General features: G+C 41.3%; 1 protein-coding gene across 1 annotated transcript; it reads left to right on the top strand.

The window, feature by feature from the left end:
• The first annotated feature begins 360 nt into the window (after positions 1-360).
• LOC134349637 (homeobox protein CDX-1-like) lies at positions 361-8,765 on the top strand. Its single transcript, XM_063054245.1, has 3 exons — positions 361-1,179; positions 5,747-5,892; positions 6,924-8,765. The coding sequence occupies exons 1-3, from the start codon at positions 753-755 to the stop codon at positions 7,116-7,118; spliced, it is 768 nt and encodes a 255-aa protein (XP_062910315.1). The 5' UTR covers positions 361-752; the 3' UTR covers positions 7,119-8,765.
• The last annotated feature ends 15,218 nt before the right edge of the window (positions 8,766-23,983 follow it).

Below are 23,983 nucleotides of genomic sequence, written 5' to 3'. Positions count from 1 at the left end.
GTCTCAACCATCTTCAAATCATTTGTTAAAGTCTCTGGGGAGTTTCATTCATGCATTCTGAGTTTTGAAAGTTGAAACGTCAGAAGAAGCTGCATTCTGACATTCAACCCCCCCCCCCCACACACACACATTTCATTAGCACGTAGTTTTAGTATAATATGTTTGGGTTGGCTTCTCGGGGTTTGTCATTTACAAAACTAGTGTATAGGACCAGATATTTGCGTGCCTTTTCTCGCCATGCCTTAAAATGTGACTGGACTACGCGCCGGTGATGTGCTGTCCAAGTGGGCGAATCTGCCGCCTCTTGACCTTTGCGTGTCGAATCACTTCCGCGATTCTTGTTCGGGTCATCCTCGCTACCCGCAGAACCAGTAAACCTTTCAAATCTGTTTTTTTTAGTTTCTAAATGATTTGACCGTCGAGAGCAAGAGGTTAAAGTGCGGAAGGTTGAAGTAGAAGGAGGAAGCTTTTCGAACAATACTTGGTTGAATATGCAGGTCTTGATCGAGTCGCTCCTGTCTCCTTATCTTTTTAAATGCAAATCTTTGGCTGTATGAATTAGTTGACGTCACCTACCTTCAGTTTGCCATTACTAATAGAAGCTTGTAAACAATCGTTAATCATGTGGGACACGGGCGGATCGCCCTGATCGCCTTTGGAGACACAGTGGCAAACCAGGAAAAAGAAAGTCTTGAAACTACAGTAACCTGGATTTCTCCAAAGAAGCATGCCGTTTGCGCTCCGCCGCCAACATGTACGTGAGCTATCTTCTGGATAAAGACGTGAGCATGTACCCAGGGTCCGTCCGGCATTCTGGCATTAACCTGGGAGCTCAGAATTTCGTCAACCCACCACAGTACCCGGAGTATGCTGGTTATCATGTACCCGGCGTAAATTTGGACAATCACCCTCAATCGTCAGGATCTTGGCCGTCACCTTATGGGCCTCCCCGGGATGAATGGAGTGCGTACGCTGCACCTACAAGCGCGGTCCACGCCATCAACGCCTCACCAGGGACGCTGTCTTACAACCCTGCAGATTATAACTCCGTTCAGACCCCGGGGTCTGGCGTCATACAGCCTTTAAACAATAATCTTTTGGAACAGCATTCCCCCAATAGCCAAAGGCGCAACCCTTACCAATGGATGAGGAAGCCAAGCCAGCAGCTATCAGGAACAGGTAAGATTGTAGTTACACTCCAGAGCAGAAAATGATTAGAGAGATTGCTACCAAGGTTCCATTTTCACATTACTGGCAAAATCGCATTCTCTCTTCAATACTGACCATTCGAGTAACTGTGCAAAAAGAAAACAGCTATTACGTTTCTATGGTATAAAACTTCCCACGCCTCAATGCAGCTTGTGATAAAGATTGCTCCTTCTATCTAGAGGGATTAGCCCAAACACTAAATACAAAAGAGAGACCCCGTCATTCTCACCCTACCCTACGTATAGAAAATATGATCATAAAATAATTCGTCCAGAAGAGGGAAAAATTTTGAAATCAATCCAATTGTTGCGCTTATCCTCTCCTCGAAACTTCATATTACTTTGAGGAATTGCTCACACTTTTATTGTACAGGCTCCTGGAATTTCTGGAATCTCCTTCGTCAAGATGAATATAAACGTTTTTAATTTTGAGATTTTAAATAATAATCCAGTTCCCGTTAACAATTGTACAAATAACCCGAGATGTTTTAACTCCATTGCACGAAACGCCCACCGGATCTGCGAAGTCTTAAGCTTTGAAGTAATGTCGACCTCCTAATATATGTACCTTAATGTCTGTTCCTCTTTCGTTTATTGTGAATGTGTTACAAAATCCTGCTCAAATAATGGCAAATGAGGAGGTAATACGATGTCAGAATGCTTTTTGAACCGTTACCATGCGTGCAGTATTTATTGGTCAATTTCTTCTCATGTGAACGATGTCACTATGAGGCAACTTAGAAATATAATTAATGTCTAAATGAACGACAGGAAATCGGTAACGCAGTTTGTGACAGTTATTTATTTTGCTTTTTTCAGCTTAATTTATTCATTAGTATTCGGATAAGCCTCTTGAATTGTGGAGACATACTTTAATTGTTATAACTCCAAATTCTGTTATCGATTGACCATATAAACCATAATAACAGTCGACTAGCAGTAGTTTCTGAGTCATTAAGCAAATACTTTTATTAGTACCCGCTATTTTCCGAACACTAAGCTGTATTATTTGATAAATAGCCAATCTGAAAATCGCTTTACCGCTCCTCTGGAGTAGAATTGTTCATCCAGCCCTCTGTGCCCAGCGTTACCCAAAACTGCTCGCAACCGAAAATGTTGATATAATAGAATAGAAATGCTGCGTTCTCAATCCCTCACTAAAATTAACCATCGCCAGACGCCCGCTCTTCAATCTGAGTAGCACGACTGCATCCTCTAGCCATTCCATGTAAACACATGGCTAGAGCTACCCTCATAACTCCTTAACCACGATCTCAAAACTCTTACAAGAAATCGACCCAAGTGAATTTTGGTTTACTTGGAAAATGGCTAATCTTCACAAATCTGCGCGTTCGCAGTAGATTATACGTCCCCGGACTTTCAAGAATATTTTGGCCTTAAGTAAAACACAAATAGGTGTTGAACCACAATATTTTGAATCTATTCCGAGCGACTACAAGTAGGATTCTGCCGTTGCAACATTCGAATGAAGCTTACAGTCCTTTTAGTTTTGAAACGGAAGATTATCGGTGAATTTTTCATTACCGTCCTCCGTATAGGTGAAATGCTAACCTGAGATGTAACTAAAGAGGCAGGCAGCACGACCAGGTGCTGGCCATGGTTGTAATGTAAATTAAAGATTTATATGGAGTGCAAATCTCTTTAATTTATTGTATCTCCTCCCCACCCCCGCTCAGTCTGCTAGTCAATCTCTAATGTGTCATGACCTTTTAACATGAAGTGCTTTGATATACACCTTTTTTCCAGCAACCTCAGTCTATTGTTCCGTCCATCTCCTGGAAAAGGTGGCGAGTTTCGCAGCAAATAAAGAATTTTGACGTTTCTGCACGATCCTTTTCAGCCTCTTTCTCTTTCTTTTCATTCGGTTCCCAGGCCATCACGGAACAATAAATATTACTTATTCCAACTAACGAAGTGTTATCCCTGACATACATGCAAGTCGAATGACTGCAAAAGAAAATATTTATGTGAAATCGTGACTTAATATATGCTTGTGAAGGATTTTTTTAAAAATGCATTGCTGTTCAAATTTCAAAAAATCACTAAATGAACACAACATGCTGCTTAAATCTTAAAACTGCAAACGTTCGAATGGCAAATGTCATGGCTTGCATTATTATATTTTCATTTACAAAGGAATTTTACTTTATAAAATGTTGCTTTCGTAATGACCCCAAGCAATCGTGAGCAATATAGCATCAGGTTATACGCGCAAACACGAGGAATTCTGCAGATGCTGGAAATTCAAGTTACACACCAGCAACTATGATGTGTGTAGATCAGGTTATAAGGTTCCTTTTGTAATAACTCGGGAAAAGTGTAAACAATTTAGCGTGTGTGGAAGTTAGAAATCACATCATTTTGAAATGCGTGCCCGTGTTTCCTTTACTTTATCACGTTTATTCAGAATTTGGTTTTGGATGAACTCGCAGAAAAATACATAATCAAAAATCTGATCCCTTTCTCAATGAGTTTGCTGACCCTCCCAATAAGCGCCCGAGAATTATTTCAGTAGTTCGTGCTGCACGAGATAAGCTGTGTGTTTTAGATTATTAATGTTGTTTTTAAAGTACATTTGTCAGATCATTTTCTTGCCTCCTAAAAATGTCCGTCTGTGCCCTCCAATGGCCAATCTTCATCTTTGAAGCGTATCCCCATTGAAATGCTTCGGCATTCTTCTTTCTTTCGGAATGGGGTTTTAAATGTAAATGTGCTGAAGTTTGAGATGAAAGGTTCGGCCGCCATTTGTTCATGAGTGCCAATTCAAACAGAATGTGCTTGTTATTCCACCACGGGGAAAAAATCTCTTTGATAAGGTCGCCTTGTACTGCATTGTTCGAGCCGTGTTCGCTTTTAACCAGCTGTATACATTTTCCCCGCATCAAGCTTGTTTCTACGTGGGGCTCTTTTGTTGAGGTTTGCAGCAAATTATCTGAACAAAGTTAGCCTGCTGGCGTTCAAAGTCGGAATACAGGAGGGGAAAAATGTTTCTGGATACGAAGCGCCAATAGCGGTTGCATTCTTTATAAAATGCTTCCGGGGCACATATAAATAAACGAGGTTATCAAATCCTATTCCGCCGTTAACCATTCGCTACGCTCAGAAGTGAACACGGTTGTACATCACGAACACACCTGTTTGTGGTATGTAAGTGGGAGAGTGGATGCCCTAGTATCCCTGCAGCTTTCATTTACGGCTGTTATTTGGCGGAATGGTAATTACTCCCAAATGCTCAGATGCTGCAATTTCTCCTTAAAGCGTTCGATGTGTGTTCAAACCCATTTTGCACTCAATATTTTCAGACTTGTTACTGACACTTCCCGGCATTAGTTTAACAGCATCTGTTTGAGTTAGTTTGATTTACTTTTAGTGTTGGGCTCAGCCTGGCCAGTATTTGACCTAAATTATCCACACAAGACACTAGGATCGATATTTCCGCCAAACATGCATTATCGATCAGCAAAAACAGTTTCAGCCATTAAATCTTATCGTCAAATTCCCGTCGCAGATTAATGAATATTTTTATAATTATTCTAAAATCAAGTTACTAAAATACCTTAAAGATCTGAATGATTGGGACTTTGGTGAATTTCCTGCCATTCTGATCTTAGAAACCTAAATCGTTTTTACTGTTTTCGGGCTCTCCCATGCATTTTTCGCCTCCATTGAGGTGCATTGTTTCCATGTTACACCCGTCCCTTAAATCTTGATTGAAGGATGCATGTATTGGCGATGGGCCTGAGGATTCAGCTCTGACCCGAAGTTTCTGTGTTTAGAAGGCAAAACACTTGCAATTCTTCCAGAAAACTAGGCATTTATTCTGGAAGTTCTCGTAACCCCATCGGATCACAGAAAGACGTAGAAAAAATACTGAAGAAAATTGAAGAAACGTAAAATTTAGAGCGTTAATTGTAAAGCGTTAACAATATACTGAGCGTGGGGGGGGGGGGGTGTGCAACATTAGGAAATGTATAATTATAGCCGCATAGTAGAACCCGGCCACGCTTCTAAGGTATATTCTATTGATTGTTCCCTAGGGGATGTCTCTTTACAGCACTCTGTAGGTTAGACGGGGCGTTTCTTGTGCTCTTCCACTCTGATTTAACATCTGAGTTCACCTATCGATTAACCCCATTTAACCTTTTATTCTAATTTTGAAATATACATCTTTGTTTTTTTAAAGTGTTTCCAAATCAATCATCCTTATCCGTTCTGTTATCACGGAGAAACTGAAATAGCTAGCATATTTTTGTGAACTTCACACATCTTGCCTTGTACATTAATTTCGAGAGGCGTAGGTATCATCAAAATTTAATAGGAATTGTTTTCAAAAATGCTGGTCCACAATTCAAGAAACTGAGCTTTCAAAAATACTTATATGATACTTACAAGTTGTTTAATAATAATTCCATCATGCATTTTCAGGCGTTGGGTTAAGGAATTCGAGAGAAAGCACATCATACAATGCAATTCGCTTTTACTATTATTTAAGCGCCCTTATTTGTTTTTTTATATAGATAAAACGAGAACAAAGGACAAATATCGGGTGGTGTACACAGATCACCAGAGACTGGAACTGGAAAAAGAGTTCCATTATAGCCGTTACATCACCATTCGGCGTAAAGCGGAACTGGCTGCGAACCTGGGACTTTCCGAAAGGCAGGTAGGTGACGGCGCTAAGACTCGGCATCCTAGCGGACTCTAAACAAAATCTAAGAGCTGCCCCTTAGGTCGCGCACACCGTATCCGCAGAGCGGCTTGGATATGTCACCTTGCCAGTGACTGTAATCCGATTTCTTCTTCCACGTCTGACTGAAGGAAAATTAACATAGATCACAAAATTGGTTTACGTTTTATGAGCAATTTTCTGATAATTGAACAGTAAGGCTCATAGCGTCAAGCAAACTATCTTTGTAATGTAACAGAGCATGAAATGTAACTTCTAAAGTCAGAATATCTTAAAAAATAAAACGAGTTACAATTATAATTACTTTTCCAAATATATCGGGAGAGTCGGTATTTGTGCTATCTAACAACTAGAGGTCCAGAAGCGGAGACGGGCAGGTTAGGACAGAGATTCTAAACTTCCTTTAATCACATACCACATGCAATAGCTGGCTATAAAATGGTTTGTAATCTCTCCCATTGAGTGGATAATAATGTAAGTAAAATTAAAAGGTAATATTCGTGGATAAATCTAATAATTAAATAACAGCTTGTCAAACTATTAGAAAATGGGCTAATCGTGTGTGTGCATGTCCTGAAAATAAATTAGAAACTTCCAATTAAATGTTGTAGCTGATATAACCGAATTTGTGATGTATCACATCCCTGCTATTCGGTCAATTAGATCCAGTTGCTGAAACGTTCAGTACGCGGTTTCTAGAGAAATCGGCCGCGCCTGCGAAGAGTTATGGCGACAAGTGTTGAAATCTGGCGACAAGCGACCAAAAGCTGTTTCCTTAAAGATTTCTCCATCGCGTAACAAATCAGTTTTAACAGTTTGTTCGGATTGTTAAACGGAGAAAATAATTTATTTTAAAAAATAAACATAAATTATACAAATGCAATCTCTTTTAATTTTTTTCTCAGTTGCCGTAGTCTTAATTTCTACAATCTATGAGTTATTTAATCCTAACATTGAAGTGAAACTTTTTGACTGTACTAAATTGGTTTCCTTTTCGTCACGTTTAGGTGAAGATCTGGTTTCAGAATCGAAGGGCGAAGGAGCGGAAAATGACGAAGAAGAAGTTACAACAGCAATCTCAACAGGCGTCGGCCCAGTTAAGCCCGGTTCCTCCCGGGACAGCCGGTGCTCTGTCGGTTACCAACGGCGGAGTAATGGGGGCGGCCAGCAGCGCGGTTTTACCTGGCACGGTCTCTCAGTGAACCCATACAGATGTTTACCTACACCCGAAGGGATAGAGGCAAAGCGTGAACTGGTGCCTATTCAAGCCAGGAGTTCCAGACTCTTCCGTGTCCGAGAGGACATTTTACAGCACTCCACAAATTCATACTGGCAGCATTGGAGGTTTAGAATGAAACAATTTGCTTGGGCATTTTGTTTCAGACTTCATGCATCAAGCAATCAGGGCCTCAACACTAAAGGAAACTGAAGATGGCCGCGGACCTTCTGACAATGTGAACCAATTGTAATTGGGATTTTTTTTTCCAGGGTCTTTCAGGCTTTATATTGTTGAAATATTTTAATATAGTTGTCAAATGTTAGATTATATCCGAGTCTGTGAAACACTACCAGATGCATTTTGACATTTCAAATGTGAATTCCCTTCCCCCAGAAATGCACCTAATTGTACTGTACGTATTGTAATTGTTTTCATCTTTCAATGTAAATAATTTCTGTATTTTCCCCTTTAGAGATACTATTGTAAATCTTTCGCGTTAGTTGTGAGTTGGCTAGTTTATTATAATGTAGATTTTGAAGCCTCTATTCCGAATCACAGAATCTGATTTATCTCTTTAAGTTTCAGAATGTCAGCTGTAACTTTTCAGCACAATGTTTTTTTTTATTGACGGGAAGGACAAAGAGGCTCGGGTCGTTGTTGTTATTATGCTCCAGGGTACGGAGCATAATAAACCATCTATTTTAGTTGCATTTGGAAAGAAGGGAAAGCACTTTCTCAGAAGTTTTAATGGATTGGTTTTACTATAGTGGATCACCAACTATTGCTTAACGATCCGCTAATACTTAATCTTTGCTGCACAAGGACATCCACATATTGAACTTTTTGCGAGCTGCATTTATAATGCTCTGGCAATTACCTGTGTGCTTAGAATATAGGACTACATTACATTTTGATTTGGCCATATTACAGCCCAATCTTCATTTATAATAAATGCAAAAATGAATGGCGAAAGATGGAACCTTAGAACATGTGCAAATGTGACCAAAATCTTTTGATTTAATTCTGTTCCAGAATAAATTGAAACACCACTAGAGAAAAATGATTAAGTAGAAACTGCCATTCAGTCTCTTTAACCTTTGCGCCGATTGGCATGAGGAGATCCGTCGATTGTTTGCTAGAGTGGAATAGGTCACATTATCACTTTGTGCATTGTGCTGGAAACGTACTTTGATACTTCCTACATGCTATCGAATAAATAGAGCTAGATAATTGATCTTATTGCCCATGAGCTTACTGGTTGCTATGCGTTGCTGTGAAACAGCAGACCATAAACTGTGTTTGGTGGCGAACCCGATCGGAACGGCTGTTTGTACAGTGGTTTCAGGGCAAAAGTCAGCATGGAGATTAAAAGTTGGCAAAGAGTGAGACAACAAAATATATGCCAAAGAAGCTAGTGTCTTTCTAATTGGAAGAAAAACAGAACAGCGTGAAATAAGAAAAAGTGTGACAAGAATCATTTAATTAGGCCGTGGGCAAATTGAGCAAGGAAGCACCAACATAAAACAAAATCGCTGAAAGTTATACAAAACAGCTGTGGTAAATTAAGCCCACTTGCCATAAGTGACAGATGTTAAAGAAATGTCTTGGAAATAAACAATTTATTGAAAGATTCCCTTGTTTGAGCAATTTATCTTACTAAAATTGCTCATTGTCACTTAAAGAGGGCCGTGGAATACAATATGTATTTAAAAAACTCACTCTATCTGTCTTTCTGTACGTCATTTGTACTGCCCATAACCACGGACCAATTGAGATTTACAGGTAGTTGTACAACATGGGTCAGATTTAAGGTCAAGTGGAACTAGTTCTAACAATTTTACCTCCCTCCAGTTTTAACTTCCAGATTTGATGTTCTAATCCATGGAATGAAGTAAATGAATTCACACCATTTGCTTGATAGTGTGGGCAATGCAACTGAAATCCTTATTTGATTCATTTTGCTTGTGGGACTATTTCTTTCCCCAAGTAGCAAGCTAATTAGATTTGACAAATCGAGTTTGTTTCCCATCCAAGTACTGACCAGGCCTGAGCCAGTTTAACAAGGCTCACATCATGAGAACGCCGATACTCCTCTCCCGTGAATGACGAGGCTCACCATTTACAGGTCTAAGCAACGTGGCCAAGAAGCATGTTGGGGTAGAATGGCATAATGCAGGAATATATGCATCCACGCGGTTGATGGCAACTGCCAAACTGTTCTACAATGTAAGATTAGAGTTGACATTTGTGAGGTCATTCAGAGGCATGAGACATCCACGTGTGATCTTTTAGAAGAGTACTGAGGCTTCATACAGCCATACTAAACACAGTTGTGCAATGTGTCTGTTGCATTAATACCTTGGGGCTGTTCCGGATAGTTCCATGCGTTATTTTAAAGAATCTTGACAGGTCAAGTACAGGAGCAGGATCATTCCTCGCGTTACTTACCAAATGTGTTACTTACCTTTTAAATTGCTGCAAGGCCTTCTTCGTCAGTATATTCACAGATGCGCATAAAGCTCTCCTTTGTTCAAGTCCGATTAAATCCAAACACAAAATACTCTGCAGATGCTGGGGTCAAAGCAACACTCACAACACGCTGGAGGAACTCAGCAGGTCGGTCAGCATCCGTGGAAACGATGAGTCGACGATTCGGGCTGGAACCCTTCGTCAGGACTCATCGACTCATCGTTTCCACGGATGCTGCCCGACCTGCTGAGTTCCTCCAGCGTGTTGTGAGTGTTCCGAATAAATCCAACATAAGGATGTATCCAACTCATCTTCCCTGGCTGTACTGGACTGGAGTTGAATATACAGTCCAGCAGCTGGAGCAAGCGCTTCGGTACCGTGCTCGGGTTTGGCACCACTCACTACGCGTGATGTACTTACCGGACAAATGACGCAGAAGAAAATCCTGAGGCACACCTCAAAGGTGAAAGCAATCAATACAACTCCCAAAACACTGCAGGTGTCAGAAACAACGCATCCATGGAGGGAGAAGCTTTTAAATTATTAGGCTCTGGTGAAAATTATCAAGCTGAAATGTTAGTTTCCCTCTCCTTTGTTGACTCACCAAATAAGCATAGAACATAGAAATTTACAGCACATTACAGGCTCTTCGGCCCACAATGTTCTGCTGACCACGTAACCTACTCCAGAAACTGCCTAGCCATTTCAGCGCTGGTGAAAAGTCTCTGGCTATCCACACGGCCAATGTCATCATCTTGTACACCTCTATCAGGTCACCTCTCACCCTCCGTCGCTCCAAGGAGAAAAGGCCGTTCGCCAACCTATTGTCATAAGGCATTCTCCCCAATCCAGGCAACATCCTTGTAAATCTCCTCTGACTCTCTCTATAGTATCCACATCCTTCCTGTAGTGAGCTGACCAGAACGGAACACAGTACTCCAAGTGGGGTCTAACTAAGCTTTAACACTACCTCACGGCTCTTGAACTCAATCCCACGGTTGATGAAGGCCATCACACCATACGCCTTCTTAACAACACTGTCAACCTGCGCAGCAGCTTTGAGTGTCCAATGGACACAGACCCCAAGATCTCGCTGATCTTCTACACTGTCAAGAGTCTTACCATTAATATTATATTCTGACTTCAAATTTGACCTACCGAAATGAACCACTTCAGACTTATCTGGGTTGAATTCCATCTGCCACTTCTCAGCCCAGTTCTGCATCCTATCGACGTCCCGCTGTAACCTCTAACGACCTTCCAGACTAACCACAAAACCTCACAGCATTTTGAACTTTTTTTTATTGTTAAATGAAACAAGCTGCTGAGGATAAATAAAATATCATAAACTAGAATTTCACAGCAAAAGGCAGATTGGGCACAAATTCACTGTACTTCAACATACAACACAAACGTGAGAACAAATTAATTGGAAACTACTAAAATTGAAACGCTAGGAGATATATTTTTACTCGGGGTCGTTTTTTAAAAATAATATATGAAATAAGGGGATGGAGTCCAAGTTTCCCGACCCAGAAGGACAATTTGATAAAACGATTAAAGACAATAAACGATACAAAATTTCCGTCAAAAAGTAATTGTTGCACACAATTCCATCCTCTCCAGTTAAATAATGACAGCTTGAGAACCACGTCTGTACGTTGACTCTTCACTGCATTCCCGCCCAGAGTGGGTCACCAGCACCTTTCGGGTGGGTCACAGACTTTGACAGATCTTGGGAGCATCCTGAAGGTGCCATTAGCTCGACCGCGGATAGAAGGCGGTGACTTGGCAGCAGGAAGCGGGAGAAGGGAAGGGATAGGACGACAGGCAGTCGGAGAATGCCCTCCTCCACAGGTGGAGGACACGGGTGGGAGTTGGGAAAGTACAGTGGGAAACAACTGCGCCCGATGGAGAAAGGAAAGTAATCTATGGGGAGGGCGAGAGAGACGGTGACAGTTTAGCGGGGCCAGGACGGAGACGACAGGAGTTTTGGGAAGGTGATTTATGGAAGGCGTGCAGTTCGGGGGTGTGGAGTAAGGGCGGATCGAGCAACTGAGGGAGGCTGAACTTTCTGAAAGGTCGAGATCGAGAAAGTGGGAGTTGGGGAAGAGGGAGAATACAACATAGGCAGGAGACTGAGGAGTATGGAGTTGGGGAGGGGACTGAGAGAAAGTGGGGGTCGGGAGAGTGAGAGAGAAAGGGAATTGACGTACGGTGGGGATGAGGAGAGGGACAGGGAGAGTGGGATGTGAGGAAAAGGACTGAGGGAGACCTAAGCAGATGAAGAACTGGGAATGAGTGGGGGTGATAAGGGGACAAGGAGAGTATGGTGATGGGGAAGGGGTCTGAGGGAAAGAGGGGGTGAGGAGGGACAGGAGAGTGGGAGTGGAGAAGGGGACTTACTGAGTGGGGGCAGGGAGGGGGATTGTGGAGAAGTGGGATTTAGGGTGATTGAGGATGGGTGGCAGAGAAATGAGGGGAAAAAAACAAAGTGTTCAGAGGGGAAAATGAGGGAGGATGGGAGATAGAGAATGTTGATTGAGGGAATCAGCAGGTTAGGAGAAGGAATTGTGGTAGAGGACTAACGGAAAGCATAGTTCAGGATAAGGGGATCTGGGGAAGGCTGTATATTGGAGAAGGGGTTTGAAGGAGCAGGGAGTTTAGGGGAAGGGAAACGATGGTGGTGGAACTTCATGGGAGAGGGACTGGGAAGAGGGTGAGACCTAAACTGTGCAATTGTGAGTGCATATTTGATCACAGTACAGACTGTATTTGCTCTGTATGGCTAAAGTCTAACCATGATAGATATTGTTCGAATTTGGCCAAGTGTGTACACTCCTCTGGCTTTGCGTACTGGATTTAGTGAAAATAGTGCCCAAACATAGTGATTTTTTTTTTAAATCTGTGTTTTATAAAAGTAATTTGTAATTCAGGACAACAACATGTGTTTGGGGTAATGTGCTGTCAAAGGAAAGCTTAAAGACCATTGACCTGAGGCTTTATTTAGCAATGAATCATCAAGGATAATCTTTGGTTTTATCCCCAATCTCTCAGTGAATATCTAAAAGTAGTGCTTTGATTGTGAAACAATAAGATCAAGCAAGGGTTCATTTTAGTTTGTGGTGGTACTTCCACCTTATAAAAAAAGGAGGCCTAAACACAAAAAAATTGACCAACCCAACGTCAACTGTACTCTTTTCCGCAGATGCTGCCTGGCCTGCTGAGCTCCTCCAGCATTTTGTGTGTGTTGCTTGGATTTCCAGCTGTGCAGGTTTTCTCTTGTTTGATATTGACTAGCCCACCAGAATCCAAGTAGACTGCAGGGAATTATTCCCCTCAGCAGAGGAAAATAAACCTAGAACACATAGGTTGAGGTTAAGGAGTAAGAGGTTTAAAGGGAATCTGAGGGACACCTTTTTCACCTAGAGAATGGTGAGTACTTGGAATGCAGTGCCGGATATTAATAGGATGTGGTGGGCTGAATAGCATGCTTCCTTGCTTATTGACTCTAGTCCATAGGGTTGAACATAACACTTACTCATTACCATTAAACCAGAATATTGCGGCTTGCTTGATATTATTTTACTTTTAATAATTAAGTAATCTTCCTCTGGCAATCCAAGGAAACCAGTCAGCCTTGAAAGCATCTTACCAGGTTAGTTTATGCATATCAAAGGAGAAGGAACACCACAGTGCAAACGTTGATATCAATGCAAGGTAATGCAGGAAGCAATTTACTTTTGAAACAAGGATAATGATGGGATTCTGAATTTCCAAATGTCAGCAGGAAAATTTCTTATGTTTGGTTATGAAAACCTGTAAATGTACTTCTGAAAATTTTTAACAATTTAAGCAACTTAAGAAAGGTATACTAGCATTTGACACAGTTGAAAAGAGATTCATTTGTCTAATTCCTGAGCTGAACATGTTGGCTCATCACCAATCACTAAAGAAATTGGATCAACATTTTTTGGAGTTTGGAAGAATGTGTGGTGATCTCACTGAAACATTTAAGATCCTGAGGAGTCGGGTAGATGTCAAAATATTTGCACTAGTAGGAGAAACTCAAACAAGGGATGAAATTATAAGATTATTGGACATTTTAAACTGGCATGTGTCTATCTCTGGAATTCTCATTAGGGATATTTAAAGAGGAAGTAGACATATTTTATTGAAAGTTCAAGGGGTTTTAAGGGCTTTGAGGAACTGGAGCAGATGAGGAGATGAGAGCTGTGATAGTTCAGCCATGACCACATTGAATGATAGGACAGGCTTGAGGGACTGATCCTGATCCATTTTTTATATCCTTATGTTTTGTGTTCTTAAAGGCTTGTGTGAATCTGTTTTTCCAACTCTGGCATAATTGAAGATCAATTACTGAAATCAATGCCTGGGCATAAACTCAGACTGATCACAACAATGATCAGACCAAGAAAAGACATGCTATAAGCCGATTTCCAAGAATCACACTCAGACTTATTTCAATATTATTAAAACTATTTGATTAGCATTTTAATTAATTCTGTACATTTTCTTAGCAGCCTCTCCCTCAATGTCACAAAAACAAAGGAGTTGGTTGTGGATTACAGGAGGAATGGAGATGGGCTAACCCCTATTGACATCAATGGTGCTGGGATTGAGAGGGTAAACAGCTTCTAGTTTCTTGGCATCCACATCACTGAGAACCTCGCGTGGTCTGTACATACCAGCTGTGTGGTGAAAAAGGCACAACAGCGCCTCTTTCACCTCAGATGGTTGAGGAAGTACAGGCCCTCAAATCCTAAGAACTTTCTACAGAGGTGCAATTGAGAGCATCCTGACTGGCTGCATCACTGCCTGGTATGGGAACTGTACCTCCCTTAATCGCAGGACTCTGCAGAGAGTGGTGCAGACAGCCCAGCGCATCTGTAATTGTGAACTTCCCATGATTCAGGACATTTACAAGGACAGGTGTGTAAAAAGGGCCCGAAGGATCACTGGGGACCTGATTCACTCCAACTGCTACCATCCGGGAAGCAGTACTGCAGCATAAAAGCCAAGACCAACAGGCTCCAGAACAGCTTCTCCCACCAGGCCATCAGACTGATGAGCTCACGCTGATTTGAGTGTATTCTATATTACATTCACTGTTCTATTTATTATAAATTATTATAAATTACTATGATTGCAGATGGCACATTTAGGTGGAGATATAACATAGATTTTTACTCCTCATGTATGTGAAGGATGTAAGAAATAAAATTAATTTAATTCAATATTTTAATCCTACTCATTTTGACCCATATCTGTATGTTTCTATTCAGTAAGAATTCTAATATAATTAAATGTAATCTTAAATGCAATCTTCTACGACAGTTGAAGTACTGAAAGCAGCTAAATTGGTCCCATTATTAGTATTTTAAATGAAAATCAACTAACTGAATCTTTTAAAGATGATCAGTGGACATAATGTGTTGACACAAATAGGATTGGAAAACCGTATCATACTGAAACATCATATGAAATTTTAGAAAACAATGATTGTTTGTTTTGGTGTGTTGACATAGAAAAGTTTAAAAAGCCCTGCAAGAAAGGCAAATACATGAAGATATTTTAAACAGTTCACTGAGAGAGACCATACAATTAGACAGGGTTGTGAAAAAGGAATTCGGCATGCCTGCCTTCATTGGTCAGGGCTTTGGCACCAGAGTGAGGGAGAGAGGGGTAGCAGCTTTTACACAGAGTGTAAGTGGAACAAGCTGCAACGAAAATGCTAGGGATGGATAACAATGACAACATTCAGACAGGTACATGGACAGGAAATGTTTAGAGAGTTCCGGAGCAAACGGGACTAGCTCAGCCTGGTATCTTGGACAATATGGATGAGTAGGGCTGAAAGGAATGGAGTAGAACTCAGTGACTCTAAATTCACAACGTCTTGTAAACTACAGTCCTACCAGTTACTTAACGTATCCAGAGCTAATGTTTACGTTCAAATGACTTATGTTTCTGAACTTATGGAAAGTTTATTATGTAATAAGCCAGCTCAACAGGTATTGTTCTCTTGGTTCATCTAAGATTGTGCAGTCCTGCAGTCATTCCTATCATCTTAATAATTGTAATGTTCTTGTACATTTGCTGTTGTTTTCATTTTAGTTCTAATGTAAAAAATATAACACTGTGGTAGAAAAAAGACATTATTAATTTATTTTTTTGTTTATGAAAAAGGTTTTAGAATTTTTAAATATTTTCTATACACAAGTGTGTAATATTTTTCAATGTATTCATTTTTCAGGATTTGGTCATCTCAGTAAAGTCAACATTTATGGTCTATTCTTCATTGCCCGTACAATCACATTATATAGAAAGAAGCTGTAAACGTACATGACGGTGCAAAGACTTTTCTACGTACTTCACCAGTTTTAGGAACATTACCTCAGTGAAGGCTCTTTAGACAATTTAAGAACAATAATCAGAAGTCTTCGAACTCCCTTAAATTCTCTACGATCTCCTAATTCACATTCTGTTTGCCATGTCGTTAACGGTTATTCGTGCTTTGGAAATTAATCGCCCCAGTTCCACTTCTAATTATGTCCTCATGCCAATGTCTGCAACGGCTGGCGTAGTGATTTAGCGCGACGCCATTACCGCTCGGGACGTCGGCGCTCGGAGCACAATCCCAGCATCCTGGTGTAAGGAAGTTGTTCTCCCCCTGGAATGCGTGGGTTTTCTCCGGGTGCTCCAGTTTCCTCCCACACTACAAAGAAGATTAATTGGCCATTGTACAGTAAATGGTCCCGTGGTTAGATTAGGATTAACTCGTGGGTTGCTGGACAGCGCAGCTGGAAGGGCCAATTCCACGCTATCCCTAAACAATAAATAAATACCAATGCTGTGTCCCCGGCGTCCCCAGGACTTGCTACTGTTTTGGAAGGAAACATTCCCACTGATTATATTAGACAAATACCGTCACATTTAACTATTTGAATTTTTGCGGCAAGAAGTGAATTTTAGAAAATATTAACTCAGTTTCTCAAAGGGACTGCCACTAGTTTGAAATTTACATTTCTTCTCGAACTGTCTCGATAACCTGACTAGGAGAATGAACTGGCTCGTTCAGAATCTCGAAGTCTGCAAGTCCTTCTATTGTACACATCCGTATTACATTACATAGGGTAGTGCTAAGTTCTGCACGTTCCCATGCATAAATATCATTGATATGGCAACTCCAAACGATGTCAAGATGCCAGGCGCTGAATTCGTAATTACTAATTTTTAGTTATGTTATGTTAAATCAAGTGCACTAATAGCTGCGCGGCGTGGATTGCATTATAAATGTTTAGTATTGTCATATATTCACATGAAATTGCTCCGAACGTTTTCCTTACACGCTAATGGCAGGTGGGAATTTCTCAGGCTCCCAGTTTTTCACCAGTAGTCTAAATCAATTTTAACCAACAGGTGGCGGTATGGGATGAAGCAAGTTATTGCATGTGACTGGGTTTAAATGGTATCTCACAACATTCCTACATAATAATTAATATTAGCTCTACTGAAGAAACAGACTTACTTATTGACAAATCATTAAATATATATCAGGTATCATACAGTTTATGAATATTGAACTGATATACCTGGGAGCCAGGAGACATTTGCAAATTTGGGACTGAGAAGAAGAAAAGGGTTTCTTTATTCAAATTGTTCAGAATCACACGAATTCTTTCAGTAGATGGCCACTGTCTTTAAATTGAACAATACTTGGAAGAAGCATTGAAATCAGCAAGGACGCAGAATATACTTTGTGGATCAGGACTTAAATGCCCATCACCAAGTGACCTGCTGACATGAGCACCAGGCTGCAGTGTACTGAAGGGCAGAGCTAGCAGCCTCTGTCCGCATCAGGTAGTGTGAACCAACAAAGGGATTAAACTCATGTTCATCACGCTACCTGAGAATATTGATTGCTGGTGAACGCAGCAGGCCAGGCAGCATCTGTAGGAAGAGGTGCAGTCGACGTTTCAGGCCGAGACCCTTCGTCAGGACTAACTGAAGGAAGAGTGAGTAAGAGATTTGAAAGTTGGAGGTGGAGGGGGAGATGCAAAATGATAGGAGAAGACAGGAGGGGGAGGGATGGAGCCAAGAGCTGGACAGGTGATAGGCAAAAGGGATACGAGAAAATCATGGGACAGGAGGTCCGGGAAGAAAGACAAGGGGGGGGGGACCCAGAGGATGGGCAAGGGGTATATTCAGAGGGACAGAGGGAGAAAAAGGAGAGTGAGAGAAAGAATGTGTGCATAAAAATAAGTAACAGATGGGGTACGAGGGGGAGGTGGGGCATTAACGGAAGTTAGAGAAGTCGATGTTCATGCCGTCAGGTTGGAGGCTACCCAGACAGAATATAAGGTGTTGTTCCTTAGTCCTGATGAGGGGTCTCGGCCTGAAACGTCGACTGCACCTCTTCCTAGAGATGCTGCCTGGCCTGCTGCGTTCACCAGCAACTTTTATGTGTGTTGCTTGAATTTCCAGCATCTGCAGAATTCGTCTTGTTTGAGAATATTGATTAATACTTCCATTACAACTCCTTATGGATGAAGTGATCCACCTGCACACCTTCATCATTTTGTATGATTGTGTCAAACGGAATAAACTCACAACAGATCTGGCATCTCAAAATTGGGCATTCATGAGGTGCTGTGCTCCAGCAGCAACAGAAATGTAAATGATCACAATGTGTAGCCTAATGTCCTTGCGTCTCCCTCACTGATTGTCATGCCAAGAGGTCAACCCTGCTCCCATGTTTCAACCTCCCCATTGTGAAAGGTGGTGGACAATTAAAACAGTGAATGGGAGGAGGCTCCAGCAATGGCAAGTCCCAGCATGCAGTGAGAGTGCTAAATATAAGACAAAAGCAGTCATTGCAATGTTCACTCAGGAGTTCTGAGTGGAAGATCATCCTAAGAAATGAGCAAGCCACTCTCCGGCCAATTTGATTTATTTCACCCAGTGTTACAAAGGGATTGGCTCAAGACAACATACAAGTCATATTACTGAAAATCTGTGCTTTGGAACCTGCTGTATCTCAGGCTAAGCTATTCCAGTAAAGGTACAACACTGACAGTCACCTAACAAAATCGAAATCTTGAATGTTTACAAAAATCAGCAAAAATCTAATCTGAGTAATTCCCAACCAGTCTATTCTCAGTCAGCGCTAAATGATAAAAGGTGCCATCATCAATTACCCACAAGAGAAGTCTAGTCTCCAGAATCTCTGAACTATTCTGCCCCTAAAGGTGGAGCTAAATAAATATTTGAAAGACCCAGAACTTTAGTGTGACAGGTAACTGAAGAAGAGTTAAGGCCAGCATTGATCAACCATGGCAGTATAAAATGGAAGGCCAGGCTTGAGAGGCTTGGTGCCCTACTTCTGCTCCTATCTTCTTGTGCTCCTGAATATTTCAATCACTTCCCTCGATAGTCATTTTCTTTACCATCAATATTGAAGGGAAATTCAACAAAATTTCAACCAGACTGTGACTAATCACTTAAATGCTGGGAATCCTACCTTGAGTGAGATACTCTGGACAACTCAAAGACTTTCTACCATCAAAATACACACTTCAGGAATGTGATGAAGTACTTTACATTTTCCTGCATGTTTGCAGTGCCAATGACTTAAAATAAATTGAAACTATCCAGGAAAACACTATCCTTCTGACTGGCATCATATTTCCCATATTACATATTTACATTTCCACTACTGGCACATGATAGCAGAAGTGTACATTATCAACAAAATGCACTGAAGTCAGTCACTTGTGCTAGCCACTCTAATTACATTGTTGGAATTCATGACTTGGGCCGCAAAGGGTAATAGTTGCATGGCCACCATCAACTACAAGCTCCTTTCTAACTTCCACATCATTCTGATTTAGAAATGTATCACTTTTTCTTGCTTGCTAAACTAATCCTAGAATGCCCTTCTCTACAGCATCATGGAATATCCTCATTGGCAGATCTAAAAGGTGGTCATCTTCACCTTTAAAAGGACAATCAGAAATGGCAATAAAGGCTGGAATTAAAAAAGGTGATAGCTAGTTTGAGGTCCTGTACTAGACAAGCAGACACTTACTCCTATTAAAATTGAGAAAATCAAAGCTATTGCTCATATTCCCATTCATATATTACTTCCTTGATCACTTTGCCCAGCAACTATTGAATGTGCAGCCTTGATATCACATTTGAGCCTGGTTTTTGATTCTAATTATATATCCAAATAATTAAGACTATCTCTTTCAACATTGACAGCACCATCCAATCCCATCTGTAAAACAATTCATCCATCCTTTTTTTTTACCTCTGGACTCAAATTATACCTATATTCTCCTGGCTAGTTTGACACTTTCTGTAGATTTGAGTAATTCCAAACCTTTACAGCCTATGCCCTAACTGTAAAAAAAGTCTTTGGCTAAAGTCATATTCTAATTGACTTACGATGAACAACTTGATTTTAAAATTCTCATCCAGAATCAGAATCAGATTCTGGTTTAATATCATTGGCATATGTTGTGAAATTTGTTGTTTTGGTAGCAGTAGCACATTCATTAAATAATAATAAAACTATAAATTACAGTAAGTATATACAGTATCGATATTAATTAAGTACTGTAAAAAGAGAGGGAAAATACTGAGTTAGTGCTCATGTGTTCATTGTCCATTCAGAAATCTGATATCCAAGGGGAAGAAGCTGTTCCTGAAATACTGGGTGTGTGTCTTCAGGCTCCTGTGCTAATGAGAAGAGGGCATGTTCTAGGTGATGGGAGTCCTTAATGATGGATATCACCTTTTTGAGGCATTGCCTTTTGAAGGCATCCGTGATGCTGTAGAGGATAGTGCCCATGATGGAGCCGGAGGAGTTTACAGCTTTCTGCAGCTTTTTCCCATCCCTGTGCAGTGGCCACTCCATACCGGACAGTGATGCAATTAGTTAGAACGCTTTCCATGGTACGTCTGTAGAAATCCACAGTGTCTTTTGTAACGTACCAATTCTCCTCAAACTTCTAATGAAATATATAATAGTTGCTGACATGCTTTCTTTGTAATTGCATTGACATGTTGGTCCCAAGATGATTCTCAGAGATGTTGGCACCCAGGAACTTGAAACTGCTCACGCTTTCCACTGCTGATCCCTTGATGAGAACTGGTGTGTGTTCCCTCGACTTCCCCTTCCTGAAGCCCACAATCAATTCTTTAGTCTTACTGACATTGGGTGCAAGTTTGTTTCTGTGACACCACTCAACCAGCTGATCTATCTCACTCCTGTACACCTCCTCATCCCCATCTGAAACTCTGCCAATAATAGTTGTATCGTCAGCAAGTTTATAGGTGAGATTTGAGCTGTGCCAAACCACACAATTGTGGCTGTAGAAAGAATAGGGTAGTGGGCTTCTCATGCATCCTTGAGGTGTGCCAGTGTTGATTGTCAGTGTGGAGGAAATGCTTTTTCCGATCTACACAGACAGTGGCATCCAGGTGAGGAAGTCAAGGATCCAGTTGCAGAGGGAGGTACAGTACCCAAGGTTTTGGAGCTTGTTGATTAGAACTGAGGGTATGATTTGTGTAGAACACTGAACTGTATTTAATATACAGCAGACTAATTTTAGTATTACTATCATCGAGGTGATTCAAGACCAAATGAATAGCCAGTGAGCTTGCATCTGCTGTAGTCCTATTGTGGCAGGAGTTGATTTTAGCCATGACCACCTTCCCAAAGCACTTCAACACGATAGATGTGACCGCTACTCTGCAATAGTCATTGAGGCAGTGGTACGATTGTCGCCCTTTTGAAGTAGGTGGGAGCCTCCACCGGCAGCACTGAGAGATTGAAGATGTCCCTAAACTCTCCACCAGCAGTTTTGCACAGGTTCTAAAAAGAGCCCTGCCAGGTACACTGTCAGAGACTGACACCCTGCGAGGGTTCATCCTCTTGTAAGATGTTTTAACATTGGCCTCTGAGACAGAGATCACAGGGTCACCAGTTTCAAACGCCTGCATGACTTTAGCCCTCTGTATCGCTGAGACCTCTTCCAATTGTGGCCTTTCAGCAGTAGTGTAATGTGAGAGGTTATAATTCTATTAACTTGAAACTGATGAACAGCAAGGGATACGGGTTTATGAATTAGGCCATTGGATTTGTTATCAGGTGGTAATGAAACTATAGATGAGTGGTTTGTTGACAGTGGGATTACAGTGCAAATGAAGGTGGCCAATAATGTGAGAGAGTTTGGATAGGACTTGGAACATATGGCTGAAAATTCACTTCTGAAGTTAACTGAGTACTGAAATTATCTGCAAACAGAATAAAATGAGTTTGCACCCAGGGAGTAACCTGAATTATTAAGGAAAAGATGAAGTTTTGCTCTGAGAATACAAATGAGGATTGGCTCATGCAATCATTTTATTACAGAAAACAGCCAATGATCTTCAATATATTGTCATGTCAAGAAATTCAGTTAATTCATAGATCAAACAACAGGAATTCTGCAGATGCTGGAAATTCAAGCAACACACATCAAAGTTGCTGGTGAACGCAGCAGGCCAGGCAGCATTTCTAGGAAGAGGCGCAGTCGACGATACAGTCCTGACGAAGGGTCTCGGCCTGAAACGTCGACTGCGCCTCTTCCTACAGATGCTGCCTGGCCTGCTGCGTTCACCAGCAACTTTGATGTGTGTTGTTAATTCATAGATCAATTTATTCTTGTACATATTCACATTGGGTCTGTACAATCTGTAGCTATTGCTATTTATGGAACGTTGTATTTCAGCCTAATAAATTGAGACAGAATAATTTTTTGCAAGGAATTCCTGAACAACTTTTTCAAAATTATTGATAGTGAAAATGAAAAGGTCTACATATAAACATAATAAAAGACTTACTAGGATAAGACCAACTAGTTTATCTATCTGAGAGATTTGATCCTGATGGTTTATGCATTAAATTCTGATATTTCCTTCCCCTGGGGATGAATATTCTTTCCAGTACAATTGGAGATGCTTAAATGTTCATTTCTAACTTCAGCTGTACATGGAACCAAGAGGAACTACTGTAACCATCCATGTGCGTGTCTCTTGTGGCCATTTTCCAAGTCTTGCTCCAGTGCATTGCTCTCACAGTGGTTAGTGGAAACATGCTGACTTTCAATGGTGGAGACTATGAATGGCCTGCAGTACCGCCTGAAGCAGCTTGGGGACTAGGTTCAGATTGTACTTCATTGGCAGATTAGCTCATGGGCATTAAGGCCACTGATGGAGTGGCGATGATGGGATCACAAATGTTGGCATCCTGAGAGATGTCAACGGATTTCAGTTCCACTGAGGTGCTTCCCAAGGTTGAACCTCAGCAGGCCTAATATCCAATTGGAAAACAGATACTAAACCTGCACACAATTTTGATTGTCAGTATCCAGTGAGAAGATGCTAGAAGTTCAAACTGAGTTTGTGTGACTGAGGTTTGAGCATTCACCTGCTGTACCAGGACACTGGATAGCTTCTGCTTGAGCTGGAATGAAATTTGCCATCAAGATGGTGTCCATGTCAGGTCACAAGTAAAGAAATAACACCACCCACACCATGTTTCCTGTCACCATCGTCTGTCCGATTGGCTTCTCAAGGCAATACAGTAAAAGGCATATTAAGAAACAACAGCACCCCCTCTAGGGCATCCAGAACCTGAGTGAACAGGAAGAAACATTAGCACATCCACTTAACTTGGGCGATAAGAGGCGTGGACAACACATGTACCTGGTTAAGCTTTTTCTTGCTCATTATTCGTCTGTCAGTGTATAGTTAGGGCAGTAAGAATGGCTCCAGGGGCCATGTTTTGTTCTGTGTGTGAGATGTGAGAATCCTGGAAGATCTCCAACCTCCCAGATAACCACACTTGCACCAAGTATACCGAGCTGCCGAAGTAAAGAGGGGATTATCATAGAAACAGTGGACAGGGAAGGTGATGTCAAGGAAGAGGATGAGAGAGATCTTGTGTGTGCCCATGCGTGGTGCATGGGCAGAGTGTATCTGTGCATGCTGAGAGATAGGTTGGAGGAGCAACACTTCATGTTCCATCTGGGTAGCCTCCAAGTGAAGGCATAAAGATTGATTTCTCTAACTTCTGGTGATTTCTCCCCCTCCCCCCCCCTCTCTTTTTCCATTCTTCATTCTGGCTCCCCTCCTGTCACTTCTCCTCTCTTCACCTGCCTATCACCTCCCTCTGATGTCTTTCCTCCTTCTCTTTCTCCCAAGGTCTCCTCTCCTCTCCCAGAAGATTCCTTCTTCATCAGCTCTTTACTTCTTCCACCTATCATATCCCAGATTTTCACCATTCCCCCTCACCTCCCCCACCCA

The sequence above is a fragment of the Mobula hypostoma genome, chromosome 7 (genome assembly GCF_963921235.1).
Source record: "Mobula hypostoma chromosome 7, sMobHyp1.1, whole genome shotgun sequence".
In the NCBI taxonomy this organism is placed as follows: Eukaryota; Metazoa; Chordata; class Chondrichthyes; order Myliobatiformes; family Myliobatidae; genus Mobula; species Mobula hypostoma.
Note: the sequence above shows the minus strand (reverse complement) of the source record. Positions and strands in the feature narration are given on the sequence as shown.

What these genes read in the sequence shown, in the direction of transcription:
- LOC134349637 (XM_063054245.1), top strand. Translation starts at nt 753, where the DNA reads ATGTACGTGAGCTATCTTCTGGATAAAGACGTGAGCATGTACCCAGGG. An exon ending in CCAGCAGCTATCAGGAACAG is followed by an intron (nt 1,180 to 5,746) that starts GTAAGATTGTAG and finishes TTTTTTATATAG; the next exon opens with ATAAAACGAGAACAAAGGAC. An exon ending in TGGGACTTTCCGAAAGGCAG is followed by an intron (nt 5,893 to 6,923) that starts GTAGGTGACGGC and finishes CGTCACGTTTAG; the next exon opens with GTGAAGATCTGGTTTCAGAA.